The sequence below is a fragment of the Berghia stephanieae genome, chromosome 10 (genome assembly GCF_034508935.2).
Source record: "Berghia stephanieae isolate SIO BIC M18660-M18661 chromosome 10, UCSD_Bste_1.3, whole genome shotgun sequence".
In the NCBI taxonomy this organism is placed as follows: Eukaryota; Metazoa; Mollusca; class Gastropoda; order Nudibranchia; family Aeolidiidae; genus Berghia; species Berghia stephanieae.
In genome coordinates this window covers 18,280,355-18,303,239 of record NC_088369.1, presented here as the reverse complement: position 1 = coordinate 18,303,239, position 22,885 = coordinate 18,280,355, and the positions used below count along the sequence as shown (strand labels likewise).

At 33.2% G+C, this 22,885-nt stretch overlaps 1 protein-coding gene across 9 annotated transcripts in view; it reads left to right on the top strand.

Moving 5' to 3' along the window:
- Positions 1-22,885, top strand: part of LOC144980753 (dedicator of cytokinesis protein 9-like) — a 134,633-nt gene that overhangs the window by 106,887 nt on the left and 4,861 nt on the right. For 4 of the 9 annotated variants that reach the window (XM_078928524.1, XM_078928521.1, XM_078928518.1 and 1 more), the window contains 7 exons: positions 1,128-1,250; positions 2,282-2,395; positions 4,819-4,965; positions 5,710-5,920; positions 6,876-7,072; positions 9,994-10,094; positions 11,367-11,505. In XM_078928524.1, coding sequence (XP_078784650.1) covers positions 1,128-1,250; positions 2,282-2,395; positions 4,819-4,965; positions 5,710-5,920; positions 6,876-7,072; positions 9,994-10,094; positions 11,367-11,505 — 1,032 coding nt within the window. Of the gene's footprint in view, positions 1-1,127; positions 1,251-2,281; positions 2,396-4,818; positions 4,966-5,709; positions 5,921-6,875; positions 7,073-9,993; positions 10,095-11,366; positions 11,506-20,176; positions 20,211-22,054; positions 22,250-22,885 lie in introns of those variants that run through there. The other 5 variants (XM_078928525.1, XM_078928520.1, XM_078928519.1 and 2 more) reach the window with 3 other exon arrangements.

Below are 22,885 nucleotides of genomic sequence, written 5' to 3'. Positions count from 1 at the left end.
CGTTGGTAGACACAGCGCAGTGTCGAAAGTAGGTCATCAATAAGCATATTATTATCGCGGGGCTCATTGGCAATGCCCAGCCGAGCCTAAGTAGTAGGCCTATATAACATGATAAGTTTATTTTACATATATAAAAGGATGTATCTATCATTATTTTTGTTTGCTTTAGTATTACTGAAATTTGACCATTTATTACTGATGAATTTTGTATTTCTTATTGAATTTGAAAATTTCAAGCAGGTATGTTGTTCAAACTATTCAAATATGTTTTTCCTGGTCTACCTTTACTCTTTTTACCTTCTATCTTTCCTGTGAGAGCAAGATGTTCAATACATTTATGTCGATTTAGGTGTCCTAAAAATTGCACGTCTTTTTCTTATTGTACGAATTAATAGCCTTTTAGTTTCAGTTTGCTCTAATACTTCTTCAATAGTTTTCTTCTCTATCCATGAGATTCTTAACATCCTTCTAAGAAACCACATTTCTGCTGCCTCCAGTTTCTATCTAATGTCTTCTGTAATTGTCCAGCTGTCACAGCCATACAATAATACTGACCATACATAGGCCTTCAAAACCCTAAGTTTTATTGGTTGGTTATATGAAGAAAAGAAAGAAGTCAGCACTATCCAGATATTGTGGTTTTATCTTTAAGTTTCATTTTATGGGTTTTAAGTTTTGGATGTTTGTTTTTTTAATGGTGTGTTACCTTCCAGTTCTTTCTATACATCCGTCCCCCTCCCTCCCAAACACACACACACCCCCCACATATATCTATAGCATTATAATATGTAATTTATATCTTTCTTTATTATTATTATTATTATTATTATTATTATTTATTTATTTATTTTTTTATTTTTTTTTATTATTATTATTATTACTGTTATTATCATTATTATATTCGTTGCTTGCCTTGCTTTATTATTGATTTTACTTATTTGATTTGTTGAATAATTATATTCTTGTATGAGTTACATTGGCAATTGCCTAAAATAAACGTTTTTGAACATTTTGAACTTCTTAAGTCTTTAGTGATATTATAAGGAATTTCTGTAGATCAAAGAACGGAATTGAAAAAAATAATAATAATGTGAAAATGATATTTATGATATTTTGTTTATATCCAGGAAACTCTGGTGGACTTCCTAGAAAAAGGTGCCAAGGAGTTGGAGAAGGCCCAGAGGTATGAGGTCCTGGGAGACATTTACAGACTCATCATCCCCATCTATGAGAAGATGAGGAATTACCAGGTGATTGGTCTAATAATAATAATAATAATAATAATAATAATAATAATAATAATGATAATAATAATAATAATAATAATAATAATAATAATAATAATAATAATAATAATAAATAATAATAATAATAATAATAATAATAATAATAATAGATCTTTATTGTCCATAAATAGAATAAGTTTAGAATAGACCTTGTATGAGGTTTAGTAACATACCCACAGGTTCTGCGTGCCAACATTTGAAACCAACACACAAAGCAATGTGAATTCTTAAAAGGTTTATAGTCTATTTGAGAAAATTTTGTGAGAACTAATCACCTCTCTGAGGTTTAAAAACAATTATAAAAAGCTGAGTAATGAAAACCTTCTAATTCTTTTTACTACCACAGAGATGTTCTGACTCTGACATTTGGAGCCAGGAGAATATCTCAAGAGATGTTCTGTGGGGTTAATTTGACCTGTTTGCATTTTAATCAAACTTCATCAATTTCAACCAACCAATCAAAATGATTATTTAGAAATTTATTACATTCTGATTGGTTGGATTTTCTATTTCTTTCATTTTACTTTAATTTTTTTTTTTTTTTTTTTGTCTGACCGGTAATCAGAAGGTCTGAGGTTCGATCCCCAGTCGAGGTTGACAGATTTTTTGGGATGTTCTTTTTTTCTTGTCTTTTTTTCTTTCTTGCTTTGTCTGGCACTTTTCAGAGTTCAGATCTTTATCTCTCCCATTTAATAATAATAATCTTTATTGTCCAAATAGGCAATTATTGTTAGGTTACAGCTCTCGTAATAGGGGGGAAAAAGTAATTAAAATAGTAGTAATAATGATGATAATAGGACTGAATGTGATGATGATAATAATAAAATAATAATAATAATAATAATAATAATAATAATAATAATAATAATAATAATAATAATAATAATAAAAAGAAGACGAAAAAGAAGAAGAATGATAATAATAGTAACTTTGTCTTCTTTCCTTCATCCACCCCCCCCCCCCCCCCCCCCCCCCCCATTCCTCAATTCCCTCAGCGTCTTGAGCAGAGCTACCAGTACCTGTCCCAGGCCTACAGGAGTGTACTGGACGTGATGAAGTCTGGCAAGAGATTGCTGGGTACCTACTACATGGTCACTCTTTACGGACAGGTAAGATTATGTTTTGACATCATTTGAAGAGGGGTTTTCCAAAAATCCCTAACTCCATTTTTTTCCCGTTTTGAGATATTGAGGATTATCTCCCCTGAAATTTCTCATTCAGTCTATTATTTTAATCATATTTAAACTTCAAGTTTACACAATTTGATGGGAAATTCTTGTGCCATTTGATGCTTAATATAAAGTTTACATTTCAATTTATCTCATGGATGGAAAATCTCAAGAAGTAGAAAAATCGACTTAACGATTTTTGGAAAACCAGCCTTCATTTGTATCTCTTAAGTTACACCAATGAACAGAGTTTCTTGCCCTTCTTCAGTAAAATCCAGTTTAAATTTTCAAAATATGTTATTTTGGGACAAATACCGGTAATTTCTTTATACGATAGTTGAAGAAAAAGAAAACGTTTTTTAAAAACTTTTTTTCTAAGTCTTGAAAACACCTTTTTTAAGACCAACGAACAAATGATCTCACCTTATGCCTGTATTTGACAACTAGGGTCCTGAGGAAGCCAACTGTTACAGGTTCCATAAGCAAAACGTAAAATGTTTCAGCGATAGGTCTATTTATTAAAATGGACCCTGGTTTGGAACTCTCTACCTTTGCCTTTTAGGGAGTCGAGCAGCCCGGAGACTTCAAGAAAATAGGCTTAGACTCTCAGCTCATCTTCTCCAAAACTTCTGTCTTAACCCTCTCCTTACCAGCCAGTTTCAGAATTTTCCCCAAAACTTCACACCCACCCAACACAAAAACAGACATTTCTTAGTCAAACAGAAAAGCAACAATCACATTCTATACATAATATTGTTCGACAATATGGGCTCTATTACAAAATGTCATGTTTTTATACGAGTAGCTATAGCAAAAAGAAATGAAATCTGGATGAGAAAAGTGACGGTTTGAATTGTAACAAATGTGACGATTTTCCAACAGGTGGTAAGGAGAGGGTTAAACTGTTAAGGTTTTTTAATATGTACATACAGTCACATCTTACTTATCAAGAACTCCACTATCCGGATGTTTCCACAATCCGGACAAGTTGCCTGGGGATGGATTTTTTTTCTTCTTTACTTATACACTTTAGGGACTGATTCCATTATCCGGTTGTCTCTGTAATCCGTACAAAATGCTGGGATCAGAGGTGTTCGAATTGGACAGATGAGACTGTATATTGTTCATTTTGCTGCTAATGGTTGCATGTGTTTCTGTGATCTCTTCTTCTTTTTCTTCTTCTTCTTCTTCTTCTTCTTCTTCTTCTTCTTCTTCTTCTTCTTCTTCTTCTTCTTCTTCTTCTTCTTCTTCTTCTTCTTCTTCTTCTTCTTCTTCTTCTTCTTCTTCTTCTTCTTCTTCTTCTTCTTCTTCCTTTTAAGTCTGTAACTTTAGAAGATCCCACAGACCACAGTATTTTAAAACTAGAGCAAGATTGGATCGACTGACAGGCTCTAACAATCACACACACAGCCATTGTTGTGTAGGATTGCTTCTATTTTAGTTTTATTTTTAAAAATTGAGTTTTAATATAGCGCAATATCCACTTAATGTGCTCAAATCGCTTTACAAGGGGTCCCTGGCCAACAGCAACATTTAACATGACATGATGCCTGTTTGGCGATATTACAATTTTTCCTGACAGAGACAACACTGTTAACGGCCAGGTACTCGTTTTACACCTGAGTACGATGAGACGATGTGAGTAAAGAGCCTTCTCCAGAGACTCAGATATGCGTCGAGAGAGGCTCGAACCCAGGACCTTGTGATCTGAAAGTGAGTGTCATACCACTAGATTACATAGACACATTTTAGTGGTGCGTCCTGTGAGTCTGTCTGGTCTGGAATCTGTTCATATCAATTTATTTTCCTCTCTCTGGGTGGGGTTCCTGACCTCCCATAGTGGGCAGGGGGGTACATACCGTGTCTTCTATCCCCTTATATCTGTTTTCCAACATGCTTTCTGTCTTTGTCTTGGAATGTGATTACTTGGTTTTGTCCTGGTCCTGGCCAGATACCCTGGCTGAGAGGGAAACAGTCGAATGTATAGTTAGTTTTGGGAGATGATATTTTTTTCATTGTAAATCATCTCTCTGTTATGCACTGTATTATGCTTTCTTTATATTATATATGATTTGTTAAACATTTGAGTGTATTCCTCTTAGCGGGGACCTGTGCTTGTGTCTGGATGAGACTTTTAGTGATCCCAAACTAAGTACTTTGATAGAGTGCTTTTGGAATCTACACCTGTTTCTTATTTGAACCAATTCTCCTTTGTCTTCCCTTTTCTTGGATGCTTTATTGTAATTCTAGAACTTTTTACTATCCCATTTTCTTCCTTTTTCTTGGCGCTGATATGACCTTAATGTGTTGCAAGCGCCGTAAAACCCTTAAAAACAAACAAAACAATTTTCCTCTCTTGTCAGACTTACTTTGAAGAGGATGAGATCAAGGAATACATCTACAGAGAGCCCAAAGTTACCCCCCTTGCTGAGATCAGAGAGAGACTGCACAAACTGTTCAGTGAGAAATTTGGCAGGGAAAATGTCCAAATGATCAACGACTCCAAAAAAGTGAGTCCTGTTCATAATATTGCCAAGACTCGGAGGAAACTTTTGAATGAAACTGCAAACATAGTATTCGCATTTGTGTAAAATTTCTAATGACCTTTCGGTTTTTTTAATTAGAAGCTTTTACCTTATAATTCGCTCATTGTGTTTGTTATTTGTTGTTGTTTTTTGTTTTTTTTTTGTTTTTTTTTTTCATTTTCAGATAGTTTCTTTTTGTAGGGTTTTTGATTTGTTTTGTTTTATTTGATTTTTTGGGGGTTTATTGGGTTTTTTTTCTCTAAGTGGAATAAAATGAGTTTAAAAGCAAAAATGCTCACTAAAATATGAATAAAATGAGGAAAAGTTGATGTGTAAAATGACGAGAGATAAATAAGAGATGAAATGTATTGTTTTTGTTTTTTTTTTGGTTTTTAAAAAAATTATTATAATATGAATATATCTTTCATGATAATAATTATAATTAATTTATTTTGTATTTTTAAAAATGTAAAATGATTCCTTTTTTAGAATATAGGATTATACTAAAAAAAAATGAAAATTTTGCCGACCTGTGTTAACTTAACTGTAAATAGCATTGTAATCAATTTCATTGTGCAGCTTACGTCCAGTGACTTGGACCCCAAATATGCTTACATAATTGTAAATAGCATTGTAATCAATTTCATTGTACAGCTTACATCCAGTGACCTTGACCCCAAATACGCTTACATAATTATAAATAGCATTGTAATCAATTTCATTGTACAGCTTACATCCAGTGACCTTGACCCCAAATACGCTTACATACAAGTGGTTTACGTCACTCCCTACTTCGATGAGAAAGAGCTGACTGGGCGAGTGACCGACTTTGAACGCAACAACAACGTGAGGCGATTCATGTACGAGCTGCCATTCACTCGCTCTGGCAAGGAGAGGGGAACCATTGAGGAGCAGCACAAGCGAAGGTTCATCATTACAAGTAAGTTAGGTGTTCATGAAAATGTTGCTGCTTGAAGCTTTGAATGGAAGCTTCAGGTTAATGATTGAAAACAGAAAATGTGGACATTTCAAGTATCCCCTTTATCAACAAAACATGATGCATGAAACACTAAAACTGAGTGAGATGTGAGAATGGTATTGTTAAGGTGAAAATACTAACGAAAGAGTGAAAATGGAGAGGCATCAGATGGGAACAATACAGTTTTGTTCTTATCCGAAGCCTCTCCATTTTCACTCTTTCGTTAGGTATTTTCAGGAACCCAGGCTTCAGGCAGCCCCTACTGTTCCCATTGTTAAGGTTACAACATTGTTAACAACACCATTCTGTCATTTCTCTTTCATCTTTAGTCTTTTCATTCAACATGTTTTGTTGATAAAGGGGAAAGCCGAAACGCCCACATAATCTGTTTTCGTGGATTAAATTGAAGCTTCCATTCAACTTCCTATTATTATTTATTTCAAGTAAGTCGGATCAAAGAACTTTTTGAGCAGGCATTTGGTGGGAGCTACTAATTGATCTTTGAACTTCTAATCTAATGCGTATCTAGAGCTGCGTCAATGCGGGATTGGCTCTATATGTTATATTAGTATTAGCGTTTTTATTATTTTTATTATTATATTTTATTTTTTTAAATTATTATTATTTTATTATTATTATTATTATTATTATTATTATTATTATTATTATTATTATTATTATTATTATTATTATTATTATTATTATTATTATTATTATTATTATTATTATTATTATTATTATTATTATTATTATTATTATTATTATTATTATTATTATTATTATATTATTATTATTATTATTTTATTTATTTTTTTTTTTTTACATTTTTATTATTATTATTATTATTATTATTATTATTATTATTATTATTATTATTATTATTATTATTATTATTATTATTATTATTATTTTTCAGCCACTCACTCATTCCCTTACGTCAAGAAAAGGATAGAGGTGAAGGACGGTGGCCGGAAGGAGATTGTGTTGACCCCGATTGAGGTGGCCATAGATGAGATGCAGGTCAAGGTCAATGGGTTACGCGAGGTCATCAACAGTCCCGTACCCGACATGAAGCGTCTGCAACTCATGCTGCAAGGAGGAGTCAGTGCCCAGGTATGGGACATCAAATAAAATTATTTTTAAATTTCCCAGCGGGGATGATGGGGGTTTGAACCCGCGACCTTACTGGTATGACAACTCCGCCTGGCCGGTGAGAGCGTGACTCTACCGTATGAGCTATCCGCGATCGTGTTGTCGTACCAGTAAGGTCGCTGGTTCAAACCCCCATCACTGCCTCGAAAAATTTTTATTCTCTATTGTCTTCTGGCACTTTCCTACTCGCTTCATCTCTTGTTATCAACATAAGTGCCTGCTCCACTCACTTTTCTGAATTAAAAATGAAATGATTCTAATCTTCTTTAGCAGATTTTGATATATTTATCCCATAGATTGATCCAATCCTTAAGCGAGGATTCGAACAAACATTCAGTGAAGCATCCTGCCTATACTAGCTGTAGAACAAAGTCCATCGCTGTTTATAGCTTACTCATTCACATCTGAGTAGAGTGATGTATTGGGTGGGGTTCCTGGGCTCCCACAGTGGGCAGGGTGGCACTTACCGTGTCTTCTATCCCCCTATATCTGTTTTCCAAGTTACTTGGTCTTTGTCGTGGAATGAGATTACTTGGTTTTGCCCTGGCCCTGGCCGTAGTGCTTGGCTGGGAGGGAAACAGTCAAATGCATAGTTATTGTTTTGGGAAATATTTTTTTCCTTGTAAATCATCTCTTTGTTATGTATTGTTATTTTGAATGTATAATGTACGTATTTGAGTGTATTCTTCTGAGTGGGATCTTGTGCTGGTATATGGGTGAAACATTTAGGTGATCTCAAACTAAGTACATTGATGGTATGTTCTTGGAATCTACATCTGTTCCCTACTTGAACCATTCCCCTTTGTCTTACTTTTTTCCACAAGTCCTTTTTAATTGTACATCTAGAATGTTTTCACTATCCAATTTTCTTCCTTTTTACTGGCGCTGATATGACCTAAATGTGTTGCAAGCGCCGTAAAACCCTTAAAAACAAAAACAAGAGAGCGATGTAAAATGTGAATGGGGACTTTTTAGTTCTATGCTAGCTTTTTCGGATCCCTGTCAATGACCATGCTCAACATCTCTCAACATTAATTTTGTTATAAAACAAGATACTTCCCTGCTGATGCACCAACATTAATTTTGTTATAAAACAAGATACTTCCCTGCTGACGCACCAACATTAATTTTGTTATAAAACAAGATACTCCCTGCTGACGCACCAACATTAATTTTGTTATAAAACAAGATACTTCCCTGCTGACGCACAACATTAATTTTGTTATAAAACAAGATACTTCCCTGCTGACGCACAACATTAATTTTGTTATAAAACAAGATACTTCCCTGCTGACGCACCAACATTAATTTGTTATAAAACAAGATACTTCCTGCTGACGAACCAACATTAATTTTGTTATAAAACAAGATACTTCCCTGCTGACGCACCAACATTAATTTTGTTATAAAACAAGATACTTCCCTGCTGACGCACCAACATTAATTTGTTATAAAACAAGATACTTCCCTGCTGACGCACCAACATTAATTTTGTTATAAACAAGATACTTCCCTGCTGACGCACCAACATTAATTTTGTTATAAAACAAGATACTTCCCTGCTGACGCACCAACATTAATTTTGTTATAAAACAAGATACTTCCCTGCTGACGCACCAACATTAATTTTGTTATAAAACAAGATACTTCCCTGCTGACGCACCAACATTAATTTTGTTATAAAACAAGATACTTCCCTGCTGACGCACCAACATTAATTTTGTTATAAAACAAGATACTTCCCTGCTGACGCACCAACATTAATTTGTTATAAAACAAGATACTTCCCTGCTGACGCACCAACATTAATTTTGTTATAAACAAGATACTTCCTGCTGACGCACCAACATTAATTTTGTTATAAACAAGATACTTCCCTGCTGACGCACCAACATTAATTTTGTTATAAAACAAGATACTTCCCTGCTGACGCACCAACATTAATTTGTTATAAAACAAGATACTTCCCTGCTGACGCACCAACATTAATTTTGTTATAAAACAAGATACTTCCCTGCTGACGCACCAACATTAATTTTGTTATAAAACAAGATACTTCCCTGCTGACGCACCAACATTAATTTTGTTATAAAACAAGATACTTCCCTGCTGACGCACCAACATTAATTTTGTTATAAAACAAGATACTTCCCTGCTGACGCACCAACATTAATTTTGTTATAAAACAAGATACTTCCCTGCTGACGCACCAACATTAATTTTGTTATAAAACAAGATACTTCCCTGCTGACGCACCAACATTAATTTGTTATAAAACAAGATACTTCCTGCTGACGCACCAACATTAATTTGTTATAAAACAAGATACTTCCCTGCTGACGCACCAACATTAATTTTGTTATAAAACAAGATACTTCCCTGCTGACGCACCAACATTAATTTTGTTATAAAACAAGATACTTCCCTGCTGACGCACCAACATTAATTTTGTTATAAAACAAGATACTTCCCTGCTGATGCACCAACATTACATAGTATGTGATTGATATCTTAAACAGTGTGTATGAAACAGTGCCTGGACAAAGCAGAAAGGAAAATAAAAATAAAAAAAAATCATCAAGGCAGGCTAATTTACTTGAAATGATTTTTTCTTGTATTTTTTTTTTGTTTTCTGATTTGTTCGGCATTGCATCATACACCACTTTTCGTATTTCTGTCTAACATCAGTGCCTGCTCCTTGATTTGTCCTTTAACTCTCTCGTGTTCACCCTCATTGAAAATCGAACAAATTTGTTCGATTTTCTATGCATATGAACTCGAGAGAGTTAATGTAAGATATCGCCCATTTCCTTTTAACAGTTAAACAATTAACGATTAACTCATGCTTTGGACTTATGTTTTCATCAATCCCATTCATTCAGGTCAACGCCGGTCCACTCGTCTATGCAGAAGCTTTCCTAAATCAAGAGAAAATCTCCAAATATCCAGCTGACAAAAGTGACAGGCTCAAATCTGTCTTCAGGTAACTTGCTGGTTTACAGAATTTATTAATATGATACAAAGCGGCTAGAAGCTGTGGATTGTAAAAAATAATTAACAAATGTGTTGATAATAACAACAGAAAATAAAGTGAGTAGAAAATTGCCAAGGACAATAGAGAATGAAAATTCTGCAGCGATGCGGGCTCAAACCCCAGACCTGACTGATTTGACTGCTCCACCTGGCCATGAGAGGGACGCTATTTCTGGACAAATATGAATATAACATCTTTGATAAAGAACAAACACAGAAAGTTCCTACTCATTTCGAGATCCTTTTTCTTGTAGACAGCCTTGCCAAATATTTATCTGCCATATGTCTGGATTGTAAGTGATGTCCTATTTATATTTTTATGGGTTTTGTTATTGGCTATAGAAGGGTTTTGAGTCTGAAACATTCTGTGTTTTGGTATTTTGTTCTTTTTCATTGTTGTTATATTCAGTTTTGTTCATTTCATTTTCCATCCCAAAAAAAAAATATTATTTTTTTTAAAGAAAAAAAATGAGGAAATCTGTCTTTAGGGTCTGTTCCAAGGGAAGACTGGAATAGCTCTGGCATCTGCCATAGTGCAGTGGCCCAAAGTGACATAGATTGAATTGACTTGCTCAAGGCCTCACATCACGGTGGGTAGTCAAATCTCGTATCTTTTAGGTGCAAAGAAAAGACTCTGCCACTGATCCACGGTGACACCTAACCTTATCAAACAATAACTTCTTTGGTTATTTATCTGAATGTAATCATAGAGCTAACAGTTTTCATCAAGAGATCAAACAATAACAACTGGGTGGGGTTCCCATAGTGGGCAGGGAGGCACTTACTGTGTCTTCTATCCCCCTATATCTGGGTGGGGTTCCTGACCTCCCATAGTGGGCAGGGAGGCACTTACTGTGTCTTCTATCCCCCTGTATCTGTTTTCCAACTCGCTTTCTGTCTTTGTCTTGGAATAAGATTACTTAGTTTTGCCCTGACCCTGGCCATAGTCCTTTGCTGGGAGGGAAACAGTCGAATGTATAGTTAGAGTTTTGGGAGATGATATTGTTTTTCCTTGTGAATTATCTGACTGTTGTGTATTTTTTATTTTTAACAAATGATTTGTAAATTTGAGTTTATTCCTCTTAGTGGGATCTTGTGCTGGTGTCTTTAATTTTTAATGAAGCAATTTTGAATCATCTGTAAGTATTAGCAACTCATATCTCTTATCCTGATGGCATTGTTTCATTTTTACTCTTCAACGAATTTTCTCCTTCACCTACAGAGAGTTTGTATCGGCGTGTAAAGAGGGTCTCGACCTCAACGCCAAACTCATCACGACGGAGCAGAAGGAATACCACGAATCTCTCAAGGCCGGTTTCCAGGAAATTGCTGAAAGGCTGTCTGTGATATTAGGAGAAAAGGTAAAAGCCGATTGCTGGATAAACGTTTTTTAAAAATATTTTATAATTTCTTTAATCATACTCGTCCATCTCATCATCCCTTTCCTCATGTTTTCCATACCTTTTATTATGCAGCATTCCCTCCACATTTGTGTCAGTGCATGACATAATCAGTTGAAAGGTGAAAATTTTGGATTTGCAGTTTTCTGAATTTTCTGAAACAATATGCTCCCCAGAGCATTTTCATCTTTATTTGAAATAAACCAGGTGATTTTTCATGCGGTTATGGTCAGAGATGTATGGGAAAGGTATCCAGCAACTTTTCTCAAATTTCATACTTTTTCAACTTGACTAGCTGTAACAATATTTAGAAGTGAAATTAAGCTTTAATAAAGATGTACAAAAGGGTTGATTTAATCATTTATGACAAGAACTCATTTTGGATAAAAATTGACCTTCTAACTAAACTTGGAAATATCTCAGTTCAAACCTTTTCACCATCCGACTGATTTTGCAGCATTCCCTCCACATTTATTTTCAGATCTAAAAAAAACTTTGAAAATATGCCTGGCTGCCTTTTGCTGCACCAATTACCAGCATATAAGGGGAATTTTTTTTCTCTATTAACAGAACTGTAAAACTTTAACTGTAACAGTGGTCAAGTATGAAACGAAAAATGCTTCTTCTGTAGACAGATTCAAAATAATGCTTGATAAAAAAATAATCAATTCTCGATTTATTTCTGATTAAATTAAAATACACAGGATATTGAAAGGTTGTTGGCCTTAATGACCCTTGACCTGATATGATAATAACTTTAAATGTTTAACCGTAAACAAAGCTTAGAAATGTAAAGATGTGAATTTATTGATTTAAATCTAAATACAAACCCATAAACAACATTTTTAGATCCTTTGTGGGCAGATGATAATTTCCATTCAGGATCAATAAATAAAGTATATCTTATCCATCAATGTAAACATTTATCCAGCTGTCTTGATATTCGTGGGTTGTCTCCACTGATAAAATTTGAAAGAGATGAGGTGTGAAAATAAAGGTTTAAAAGGGATAAGATTGGTTGTAAATTGATTGTAATTCATGATTTATGTTTACATTTCGTGGGAGACATTGTTGGAAATTGTTGTCATTCTATTGACATGATCAAACAAAACAAAGAAAACAAAAAGAAAACAAAAAACTCAAATCTGAGACCTTCAGAACTTCTTTTGCAATCTGAGATTTGAGACGTTTTGACAAATTAGAAGTTATTATATTTTAATAATAATAATAATAATAATAATAATAATAATAATAATAATAATATAATAATAATAATAATAATAATAATAATAATAATAATAATGATAATAATAATAATAATAATAATAATAATACGAGTAATAATAATAATAATAATATAATAAATACTTTATTCATTAAAAAAATGGAAATTCGTTTACAGACGTGGCATGCATGAAAATGTATAAACACAAAGTTGAGAATCTATGGCGACAATGTATACATATATAATATATGCAAATGCACAAAAATGTAATCAATCAATATTTAAAATAAAACTATTTTTTTAATTTAAAAAATTATTAAAGGAAGTACATGTCAGTTTATAGAAGAGCAGTGTTGATTTCTGATAATAACCTCTCACTCATAACATTAGATTGATCAGACTGTTTTCGCCTAGAGGTGAAACCTGTGAACTATGCTGTTTAGTTTCTGATAATAACCTCTCACTCATAACATTAGATTGATCAGACTGTTTTCACCTAGAGGTGAAACCTGTGAACTATGCTGTTTGGTTTCTGATAATAACCTCTCACTCATAACATTAGATTGATCAGACTGTTTTCACCTAGAGGTGAAACTGTGGAACTATGCTGTTTGGTTTCTGATAATAACCTCTCATTCATAACATTAAATCAGACTGTTTTCACCTAGAGGTCAAACTGTGACCTATGCTGTTTGGTTAAAAGTAAAATCAAAACCTTGAAACTGTAATATAGGTTGTTATATTACATTTAAAATCCAAACCTTTCCTTATAAAAGATTAAAAAGCTATCTAAATCAAAACATTAGCTGCCAGGTATATTTTATTGCATCCCCTTTGCCTGCATTTCCTCTGCATCGTCCATGTGTAAACCATTCCATTCCATAGCATGATATTTTATACTTGAGAGAATGACTTTGATTGAAAACCCTTGGTTAACTCTCTCCTTACCAGCTATTTTTAGAATTTCCCCTGAAAAGTCACACCCACCCAGCATAAAAATAATAATAATAATAATAATACACATTTATAAAGCGCTCATTCTCGTGTAAAACACAAGCTCTGGGCACTTTACAATATATATTCATGTTTTTAAAAATAGACTTTTCTTTCTCAAACAAAAAGGAACAAGTGAGCTCTACAACACAATGTTTAGTATTTATAGCTGTAATCAAAGCATTTCTTAAAATTTTGTGATAAAATTGTCGCTTACATCGTAACAAATGTGACGATTTTCCTATGGGTGGTAAGAGAGGGTTAAGTGACACCTTGATAGATATCTGAACGAGTGCATATGAAAGGTGCAGACAAACCATTCCAAAAAATAAATTCTTCCTCATATTTTTTTTCTTGCTTTGTCTGGCACTGTTTCATACACATTTGTTGAAATTTTTATCATAAGATGCTGGTGTCTGCTCTCTGGTTTCTCACCTAGATACATATAGAAAATGAGTTAAGGCTCTCTTTCAATCTATTTTTAAAATTGTGCTTTTATATAGTGCAATGTCCACTGAGCATGCTCAAAGTGCTTTACAGAGGGTCCCCAGCCAACAGCAACACGGAACATGTAGAACGAGACACGACGCCTGTTGGGCGATATATTACAATTTTTGGGGGGACAGAGACAACGCTGTTAGCGGCCAAGCACTCATTTTACACCTGAGTATGGTGAGAGAATGTGAATAAAGAGCCGTTTTCAAGGACTCACAACAATGCGCCGAGCGTGAGGCTCGAACCCAGGAACTTCCGATCTGAAAGCGTGTGTCAACCCACAAGACCACATATTAGATGCAGTTACAATCACTCGAGCAAAGTATAACTTCCAAAACCGCTCAGGGCATTGAGTTATTTGGCAAGCAAGACGAGTATTTTCCTTGTTAACTTGCTAAATAAATGACCAAAAAATTGTTGTTGGTGGGTGTGTTGCAAGTGAGTCCATGGTGTGTAGGCCTACACATACGTTGTGTGTCTTTGTCTCCGTGCTGCATGGAAAAGGGTAGCGATCTATATTCATGTTTTCGTCCAACCAAGTCATCAATCACATGATTTGTTGCTGTCCAACGATTGGATATTTCTTCAGAAATGTAAACACGCTGCTTTGTTTATGAAAGTTGTAAACATACCCATGTGTCAAGCTGAACAAAATGACCAATCGTGATGTTAGATATTTCAAAAACTGTGAACACTTTTCACTATTCGGGTCACTTTGAGCACATATTCCAATGTGACCAATGACCTCGAGCACATGGAAATGTAATATAGATCATGCCCATTAAAAGTAATGTTCATTAAGAATTATGTTTATCATTATGAATTATTGACCGAGTTGTGTAACCGAATTTATGAGATAGATATGGAGGTGTAATGTGGATTATATTGGCAACTTTATTTTATTTCATTTTCAAATATAATTTACTTAACATTAGACACATCCTCTGACTTAGAACAGAAAATTTTGGACCTACAAGAAGTGTTGACTTTGTAAAACTACTAAATAGAGGTGCCTAAATGAGTCAATAAAATGGATATAAAGATAAAGGGAGTAAATCTGACTCATGAACGAACAACACAAAACAAACGACGTTTTGGCCCTTGGCCTTTTTCTGTGTTTACTTGATAAAGGCCAAGGGCCGAAACGTCGTTTGTTTTGTGTTGTTCGTTCATGAGTCAGATTTACTCCCTTTATCTTTATCTCCAGTGTTGACTTTAAGCAGAAGTAGTAGTAGTTTTGTAAATATCAGTTTTCTGTGAATGATGAAAAAAGACGCTTTGCAGGTATTGAAAACAGCCTCCTCGTTTATTGGTCATTTCATTTACAAGAATTTGATTAATTAAGGATAAGAACACAGTGGAATCTTGATAAATCCAACACAGCATGGGGACCAGAAAGAGTGGATGACTTAAAGCAAAGTTGACGTTATCCATTTTTAATGGAACACGCGTCATGGCGCAAAACCGAAGGGGTATAGCTCAGATGGTCGCTGGTTCGGATAAGTAAAAAAAAAAAGAAGAAAATTGAGCTTTTATATAGAGTACTATCCACTAAACGTACTAAAAGCACTATACAAGGGGTCCCTGGTCAGCAGCAACATTTAACTTGTAGGACGGGACATAAGTAAGTAAGTAGTGGAACACACTCGGATAAAGAACAGAAAATTTTGGACCAATGAGAAGTGTTGACTTTAAGCAGAAGTTGACTTATAAGAGTGTTGACTTAATGTCGATTCCACTGTATATGAAATTTACAAGAAATGATTCTCCGTATTTATTTATTTATTTATTTATTTATTTATTTATTTATTCATTTTTTATCTTAAAAAAAGATAACTAGCTGTTGAGAGATGTTTCCTCTCAAATGTCTCATGGCTTTTGGTTCTAAAGGGAGGTAAATCGGTGTAAGTGAATAAGGTTTTGGATGGGCTGGTATTATTTATATATATAAAGTGTATTATTCAAATAGGTTGGAGAAATTATTATTTATAGGATTGGCTTGGTTAGTATTGGCTAGCTGTGTTAGATTTTATATCTTAATGGTGTGTACAGTTGTGTTGGTGTGTAGTATAATTGCGTCGTTCAAAGGAATTAGAGAGATTTCATGGCAGACATTAATCCTATGGCTAATATGAAGCCAAGGGAAATACCAATAGTGTATGTAACAGGTACCCCACCTGAGTCCCAAAAATTGTCTTCAGTCTGCTGTTTGTGAAGAGATAAAATAAACGATAATAAATAAATAGAGGAATAAAGAAATTAATAAATAGATAAATTCTTGAAACAAATAAGTGAATGAATAAATAGATAAATTCTTGAAACAAATAAGTGAATGAATAAATAGATAAATAAATAAGTAAATGAATAATTTTTCGGAATTGCAACTTTCATGATTTTAAGTTAAAACTTATAATAATATACTATAGTCCATAGCTGATAGCATCATACAGGTCACATATGACAGGATTTGCGAATATGGCGGCTTGGCTCTAAAAACTTGAACATTCAAATTGTTAAATATCTCCTGTAATTTATTTAGAACAAAACGAAGGCTTTCACATGATTTGTTGTTTTGTTTTTTTTTAACCTAAAGGGAGATAACTAATGCTGCAGATTTTTGTAGAGTTGCAAAGAATGATGTGGAAGCGATAAAGAATCAATCCTCAAGAATATTATATGCAATATAGTTGTTTTGTTTTATTTTGTTTTTTTCTGACATTAATCTGCTTCAAGATGGTGAGTCACCATGTTCTTCTATGTGGTCTAGTAGTATGATACTCGACACTGGATCGGAAGGTCCTGGGTTCAAGTCCCACTCTAAGCGGTGCATGGTTGATTCCTTGGAAAAAAAGCTCTTTACTCACATTCCATACTCAGGTGTAAAATGAGTACCACCTGGCCATTAACAGTGTTGTCTATGTCTGCAAAGAATTTTTACAACAGGCATCATGTCTTGTCTTACATGTTTAGTGTTGCTGTTGTCTAGGGACCCCCTTGTAAAGCGCTTTGAGCATGTTTAGTGGATATTTCACTGCTTCATCTCTATACTAGTTGTTTTTTTGTTTTTTTTAAAGTTTGGATGTGATTTTGATCTATTTCGTAATGTTTTGGCATTTATTATGACAACAGGATATCAGAGTTGAAGGTCATTTTAGTGTTGGTTTGGGAATGAGTCACAAGGTAAAACTGTTTTATTTAATTGAAAATGGTTACATGGAAAAAGGCTTCAAATTAAACAAACACAAACTTTTGCACCATTTGTGACCCACCACATCAAACTGGTATTGTTATGTTGCAGCAATTTCAGATTTCTGCCAACTTGAAAATTCAAAATTTTGTATTTTTTTAGGAGATGCAAATAATAGTCGCTATAGTTATTTTTATAGATCAACTATTAATCATCACAAGGAATAAATAACAATGTGAAATGAAATGTAAGCTTCAGTTTAATATACGAAAACAGATAAAATGGACGATTGAGATAATGTGATACTAGTGTTTCATTCATCCTGTTTTGTTGATAAAGGGGAAACCTGAAACGTCCATTTTATCTGTTTTCGTATATTAAATTGAAGCTTACATTTAATTTCACATTGTTATGTATTTCTTCGAGCTTCGAGCAGCAACATTTACAAGGAATAAACACTTCAAAATTCATAATTTACTCTGGTTACAACTTTTATTTTCAATAAATTTCACAAACTTAAGAGATATTTTTGAACTTCTGAAATTGGAGCTGAAATTTTCGTAATTTTACGAATTTTCCGTAGCAGTTGGCAGGTTTGCCACTTTGGTGCTCAAGATTAATTTTTTCAGTCCAAAATGTGGAACTTGGTTTAATTGGGAATTTTTCTTTTTCTTTTTTACTTTAGACAATAGACATTATTTCTGGAAGTGACAAAGACTATAATAATACAGAGTTGCCAATTTTCTGTAAATATACAGATTTAGGTAAATTTTAAAAATTCTTTCAAATTTTTGAAAATCCAGTGAAAAAATTTAATAGCTTTAAATTCTTTGAAGATTCGTACATTTTTGAACCTCCATAAAATCCACAGGAAACAATGGTCGGAAATTTATAGATATGAATTTTGTTGGAAATATTTAAATATAAATTTCGGCTCCATAGGACTAATAGTAATAGCTCCGAAGGACTACAACAATCAATGAAACCGCTTTTTGACTCCCGATTCACCCCCATTTAATGTTTTATGAAGATTAAGATTAAAATGATAGAAAATTTGAGCTGAGAATTTTCTTTAAATTGTAATATAACAAATTTTTATTTATTTTTCAACAATAATGAATAGAAATGAATCTCATTCCAAAAGTAATTTTAGAATTAATTTGACAGAAAATACAAATTCAAATTTATTTTTTTTATTATTATATCAAATTTTTATCTATTTTTTTTCAACCATGATGAATAGTACTTGACCGCATCCAAAAAGAGATTTTAGAATTAAATAGACAGAAAATACGAACTAAGAGTTTCTTTGTCATATTAATAACAAAATGTATCTTTTCCCAATTACGATGAATAGAAATTAACACCAAGTTTCAAATAAGTGGCTGCAAATTCAACATTCATTTAACATTTAATTCGATCTGAAATTATGTCGCTTCCAGATGGTGGGTCACTTTTTTTTTTTGTCTTTTGCCAAAAAATGTTTACCTTTTTTATTCATTCTTTGCATAAATTAATTAATTTTGGACTTGGTAAGAAGAGCTTAAAAAATACTCTTTGCTGAGCAAATATTCTATATCGGATGAAACACTCTGTAATGTCCAAAACTAATGTTGAACTAAGGTCAAAGGGAAATAATCCATGTTCACTTAATTTTTATATTTTTTTTAGATTGATAATGACAGCGTGGCGACATTTTAACTGGAGGTTTTGGGTTTGAGTCATAACATTATTTATAAATGGTACCTTGGAAAGTTTTAGATTTCTTTTTATGTCGTGTAAATATGACATGTTACTTTACCTTCTAAAAATGAATTTTTGGGGCTTAGCAGAGCTTGGAGACAACAAAACCATTTCACAGTCATGAAAGTAAGGTGGTTGAATAAGGGTTCGAGCCTTGTACTTAAAGTTAGGATTTTTGTTGTTGTTTGTTGAATTAGGGTTCGAGCCTTGTGCTTAAAGTTATGATTTATTTTTTGTTGTTTGTTAGATAAGGGTTCGAACGTTGTACTTAAAGTTAGGATTTTTGTTGTTGTTTGTTGAATAAGGCTTCGAACTTTGTACTTAAAGTTAGGATTTTTGTTGTTGTTTGTTGAATAAGGCTTCGAACGTTGTACTTAAAGTTAGGATTTTTGTTGTTGTTTGTTGAATAAGGGTTCGAACGTTGTACTTAAAGTTAGGATTTATTTTTTTGTTGTGTGTTGAATAAGCGTTTAAACATGAAGGATTTTTGTTCAATTTTTTTGGTCCTATTTTGAAGACGAACAATTCAATTTTGTGCCAGATAAATTCCTCTCAACACTCAGATTTGTTTTTGTTTTTTTCTAAATCGTTAAACTTCAGTGAAAGTGAATTTGCTTTGATTTATTTTGTAAAGGAGGTGAGAGTGAGAGTCTTATAAAAGTTTGATGGAGATTATATATATATATATATATATATATACGAAAAGTTTCAATGCTATGCATTAAGGTAAAATACTCACGTGTTTTGGCCGCCTAATCGATCCTTCCAACAAATAAAGCAATGTGTAGGCTTGAACGTTTTAAGTCTCTCGAGGGACTTTGATGAGAACTAATCACCCAACTGACGGTTTCAAAACAAACACAAAGAGATGTGTGACATCAACTTTGTATCATATATCAGTTACCCATATATTTGAATTTGTTTTGATTAGTTGATGATGAAAGTGATCAGATATTTCAGCAATTGCTTAATGTTATTTTGCTTGGTAGGTTATTCTGAGAGAAAAATATCTGTTGATGCCAGGTGAGATAATCAATGGTGTTATTTGATAATCAGTACTTTTTCTCTATCTCTCAGTGTTGAATAATGTATCATGGCTTTTACTGGCTCAGTTTTCATTACTCTTTTTTTTTTTTCACATATTATATTATTTTTGCTGAATATTCTATTTTAATTTTTTGTTTTTTTGTTTTTTGTTTTTACACATAGAACTGTTGTGTGCTTTTGTTTATATTCATTAATTTTGCCTTAAGGGTTAATTGAATGATGTCGAGAAGACCCTCCTAGGTTGTTAGTCAAGAAGAGTCCTTTTAGTGTCAGAGGAAAAACAATCAATTGTTAATGCGTTTTATCCTTGTTTTCATCCATCTTTCTTCTCGAATGAAAACAGTAACAGCAAAGTTATTTTTATATTTTTAAATATTTTTTTTTCTTTCTTTGTTTTTTGTTTTTGTTTTTTGTTTGTTTTTTTTTTGTTGTTTATTAGTTCTCATTTATTTTTATTTTTAAATATTTTGTTTGTTTTTTTCAAATTGAATTTTCTAGGGTAGATAATATTGACATAACATTTCGGTCAAGAGTGTTTTATAGACATTTTTTTTTTTTTTGGTCTCATTTCAAATCCATTTGGACGCGTTAGAGATTTTTTCATCAGCAGATTGAGCTTTGAAGAGTCTTAGGCATTTCTTTGTTTAAACTAAAATATTCCTCGACGCATCACGCCCTTTTATTAACGTTTTTTGAAATATTATCACACATTTTATACTCTGCTCAAATATCGCAATGGTGGTGGTGATTTTGATGTTTGAATGAATGAGAATTTAATTTACGCTTGATGTCAATATCGCGTGGTGTCTTGCTTCATTCTTATATTAAACTACTGCTATTATTTGCTTCTTTGCTCATAAAAACTTATATTGCCATAAAATTCTACTGTAATTTTTTTCTTTTACTTACTCCTATTTATTCACATCCACTTATTAAATGGTTGACATGATATATTGGCCATTTGGGACGTGTTGGTCAACGGTTCAAGCCCAGCTATGAGCAATGCAAGGGCTAGTCTAATTTTTTACCGTATTCAGTTGTAATATGAACACCCTGGCTAGGAATCTCTTGTAAAGAGATTTGAGCGCATAGCATAACTAATGCAACATATAAAAGCTCCATTTTTATTTTTTTTAACTTAAAAGTTTGGCTACTGCTAAGAGAAGTGAAGATGATTGTACCATAATTGTAGATGCGTAATACGTCGAGAAAGGCAGAGGGGTTTTTTTTTGTTCAAAATAGGGAGAAACTTTTTTCTTTCTTTTTTTTTACATTTATTAATTACATTTTATGACAAAACTTTGATTTGGTGCTCACCGTTGTAACGCCCAAGTTATTGTCACATTTGACTTGTTTCTTAAAATTTCACAACTTATTTTTATTCATAATTTTCTTCTTTTTTTTTCCAGTTTATCTTTTTGTATTTATGTTGTTTTTTTGTTTTTTTCCATTTTTGTTACTATCTATTTTTAGTTTGATATTGATAAGGTGCTTACTTTGAACTTCATTTTTTTTTAATGTATTGTTATTATAGATGTGATTTGGATTAGCTAAGTTTTTAGTCATTTCTTTACTTTTTTATTTTATTCTTCATTTTTTTTTTTTCGTATAATAGTAATTAACTAAATAGGAACTTTGTCTTTAGGGTCTATTCCAGTTGCTACAAAGTGAGCAAAGGCTTGGGTTGCTCAGCACTGGAAGGGGAATCAAACAATATCACACACCCCCTATACACCCACCCACTCCATCTGCAACTCTAGAATACGATTTGTATTGTCCACATCCAAGATGTTATGTTATTTATGTCTATATATGTCCAGCTTCACAGAGAATTTCTAAGACGTGTTAGCGTGTTAGACTTTGCCGTGTCAGCACATCAGGAGTCAACATCCATGGCAGCTAACACGTCTGCTGCAAACACTAGCATTGCTGCTACCACAACTGTGTTGATGGAGGAGAATGTTCCAGATTTCCCTCCGTGACACAACGCACCACGACCTCCGATACCTCGCTGCATGTTGTTGCTATGTGTCTCCTCGTATCCCTTGCATGTGGTAAACTTTTTGGATCTGAAAACTCGATGTAGAACACTGTGTGTGTGTGTGTGTGTTTGGGGGGGGGGGGGGGGGGGGGGGGAGACAAATTTGAAGAAGAAAGTTATATTTGGAAAAAACAAAAAACAAACCCAAAGGCCGAAATGTCATATACTTGTTATTGTTTCACTTTGATAGTTCCTTATATTTTCAGTACATTGTGATTGTAACATTTTGTACTTATCCCCTAGTGTTACATTGTGATTGTAACACCTCAAACTAGTATTACATTGTGATTGTAACATCTCGTACTTATTCCTTAGTGTTACATTGTGATTGTATCACCTTGTACTTATTCCTTAGTGTTACATTGTGATTTTAACACCTCATACATATTCCCTATTTTTAAACTGTGATTGTAACAACTCGTACATATTCACTAGTGTTACATTTTGATTATAACAACTCATACTCATTCCCTAGTGTTACAATGTGATTGTAACAACTCGTACTTAATCCCATGTGTTCGCTTAGTGACAATTTTGAATGCTCGTGGAGTTTGAAAGTAAATTTAATTGAAAGACATTCTAAAAATTTGTCTCCCATTGGGTTTCTACT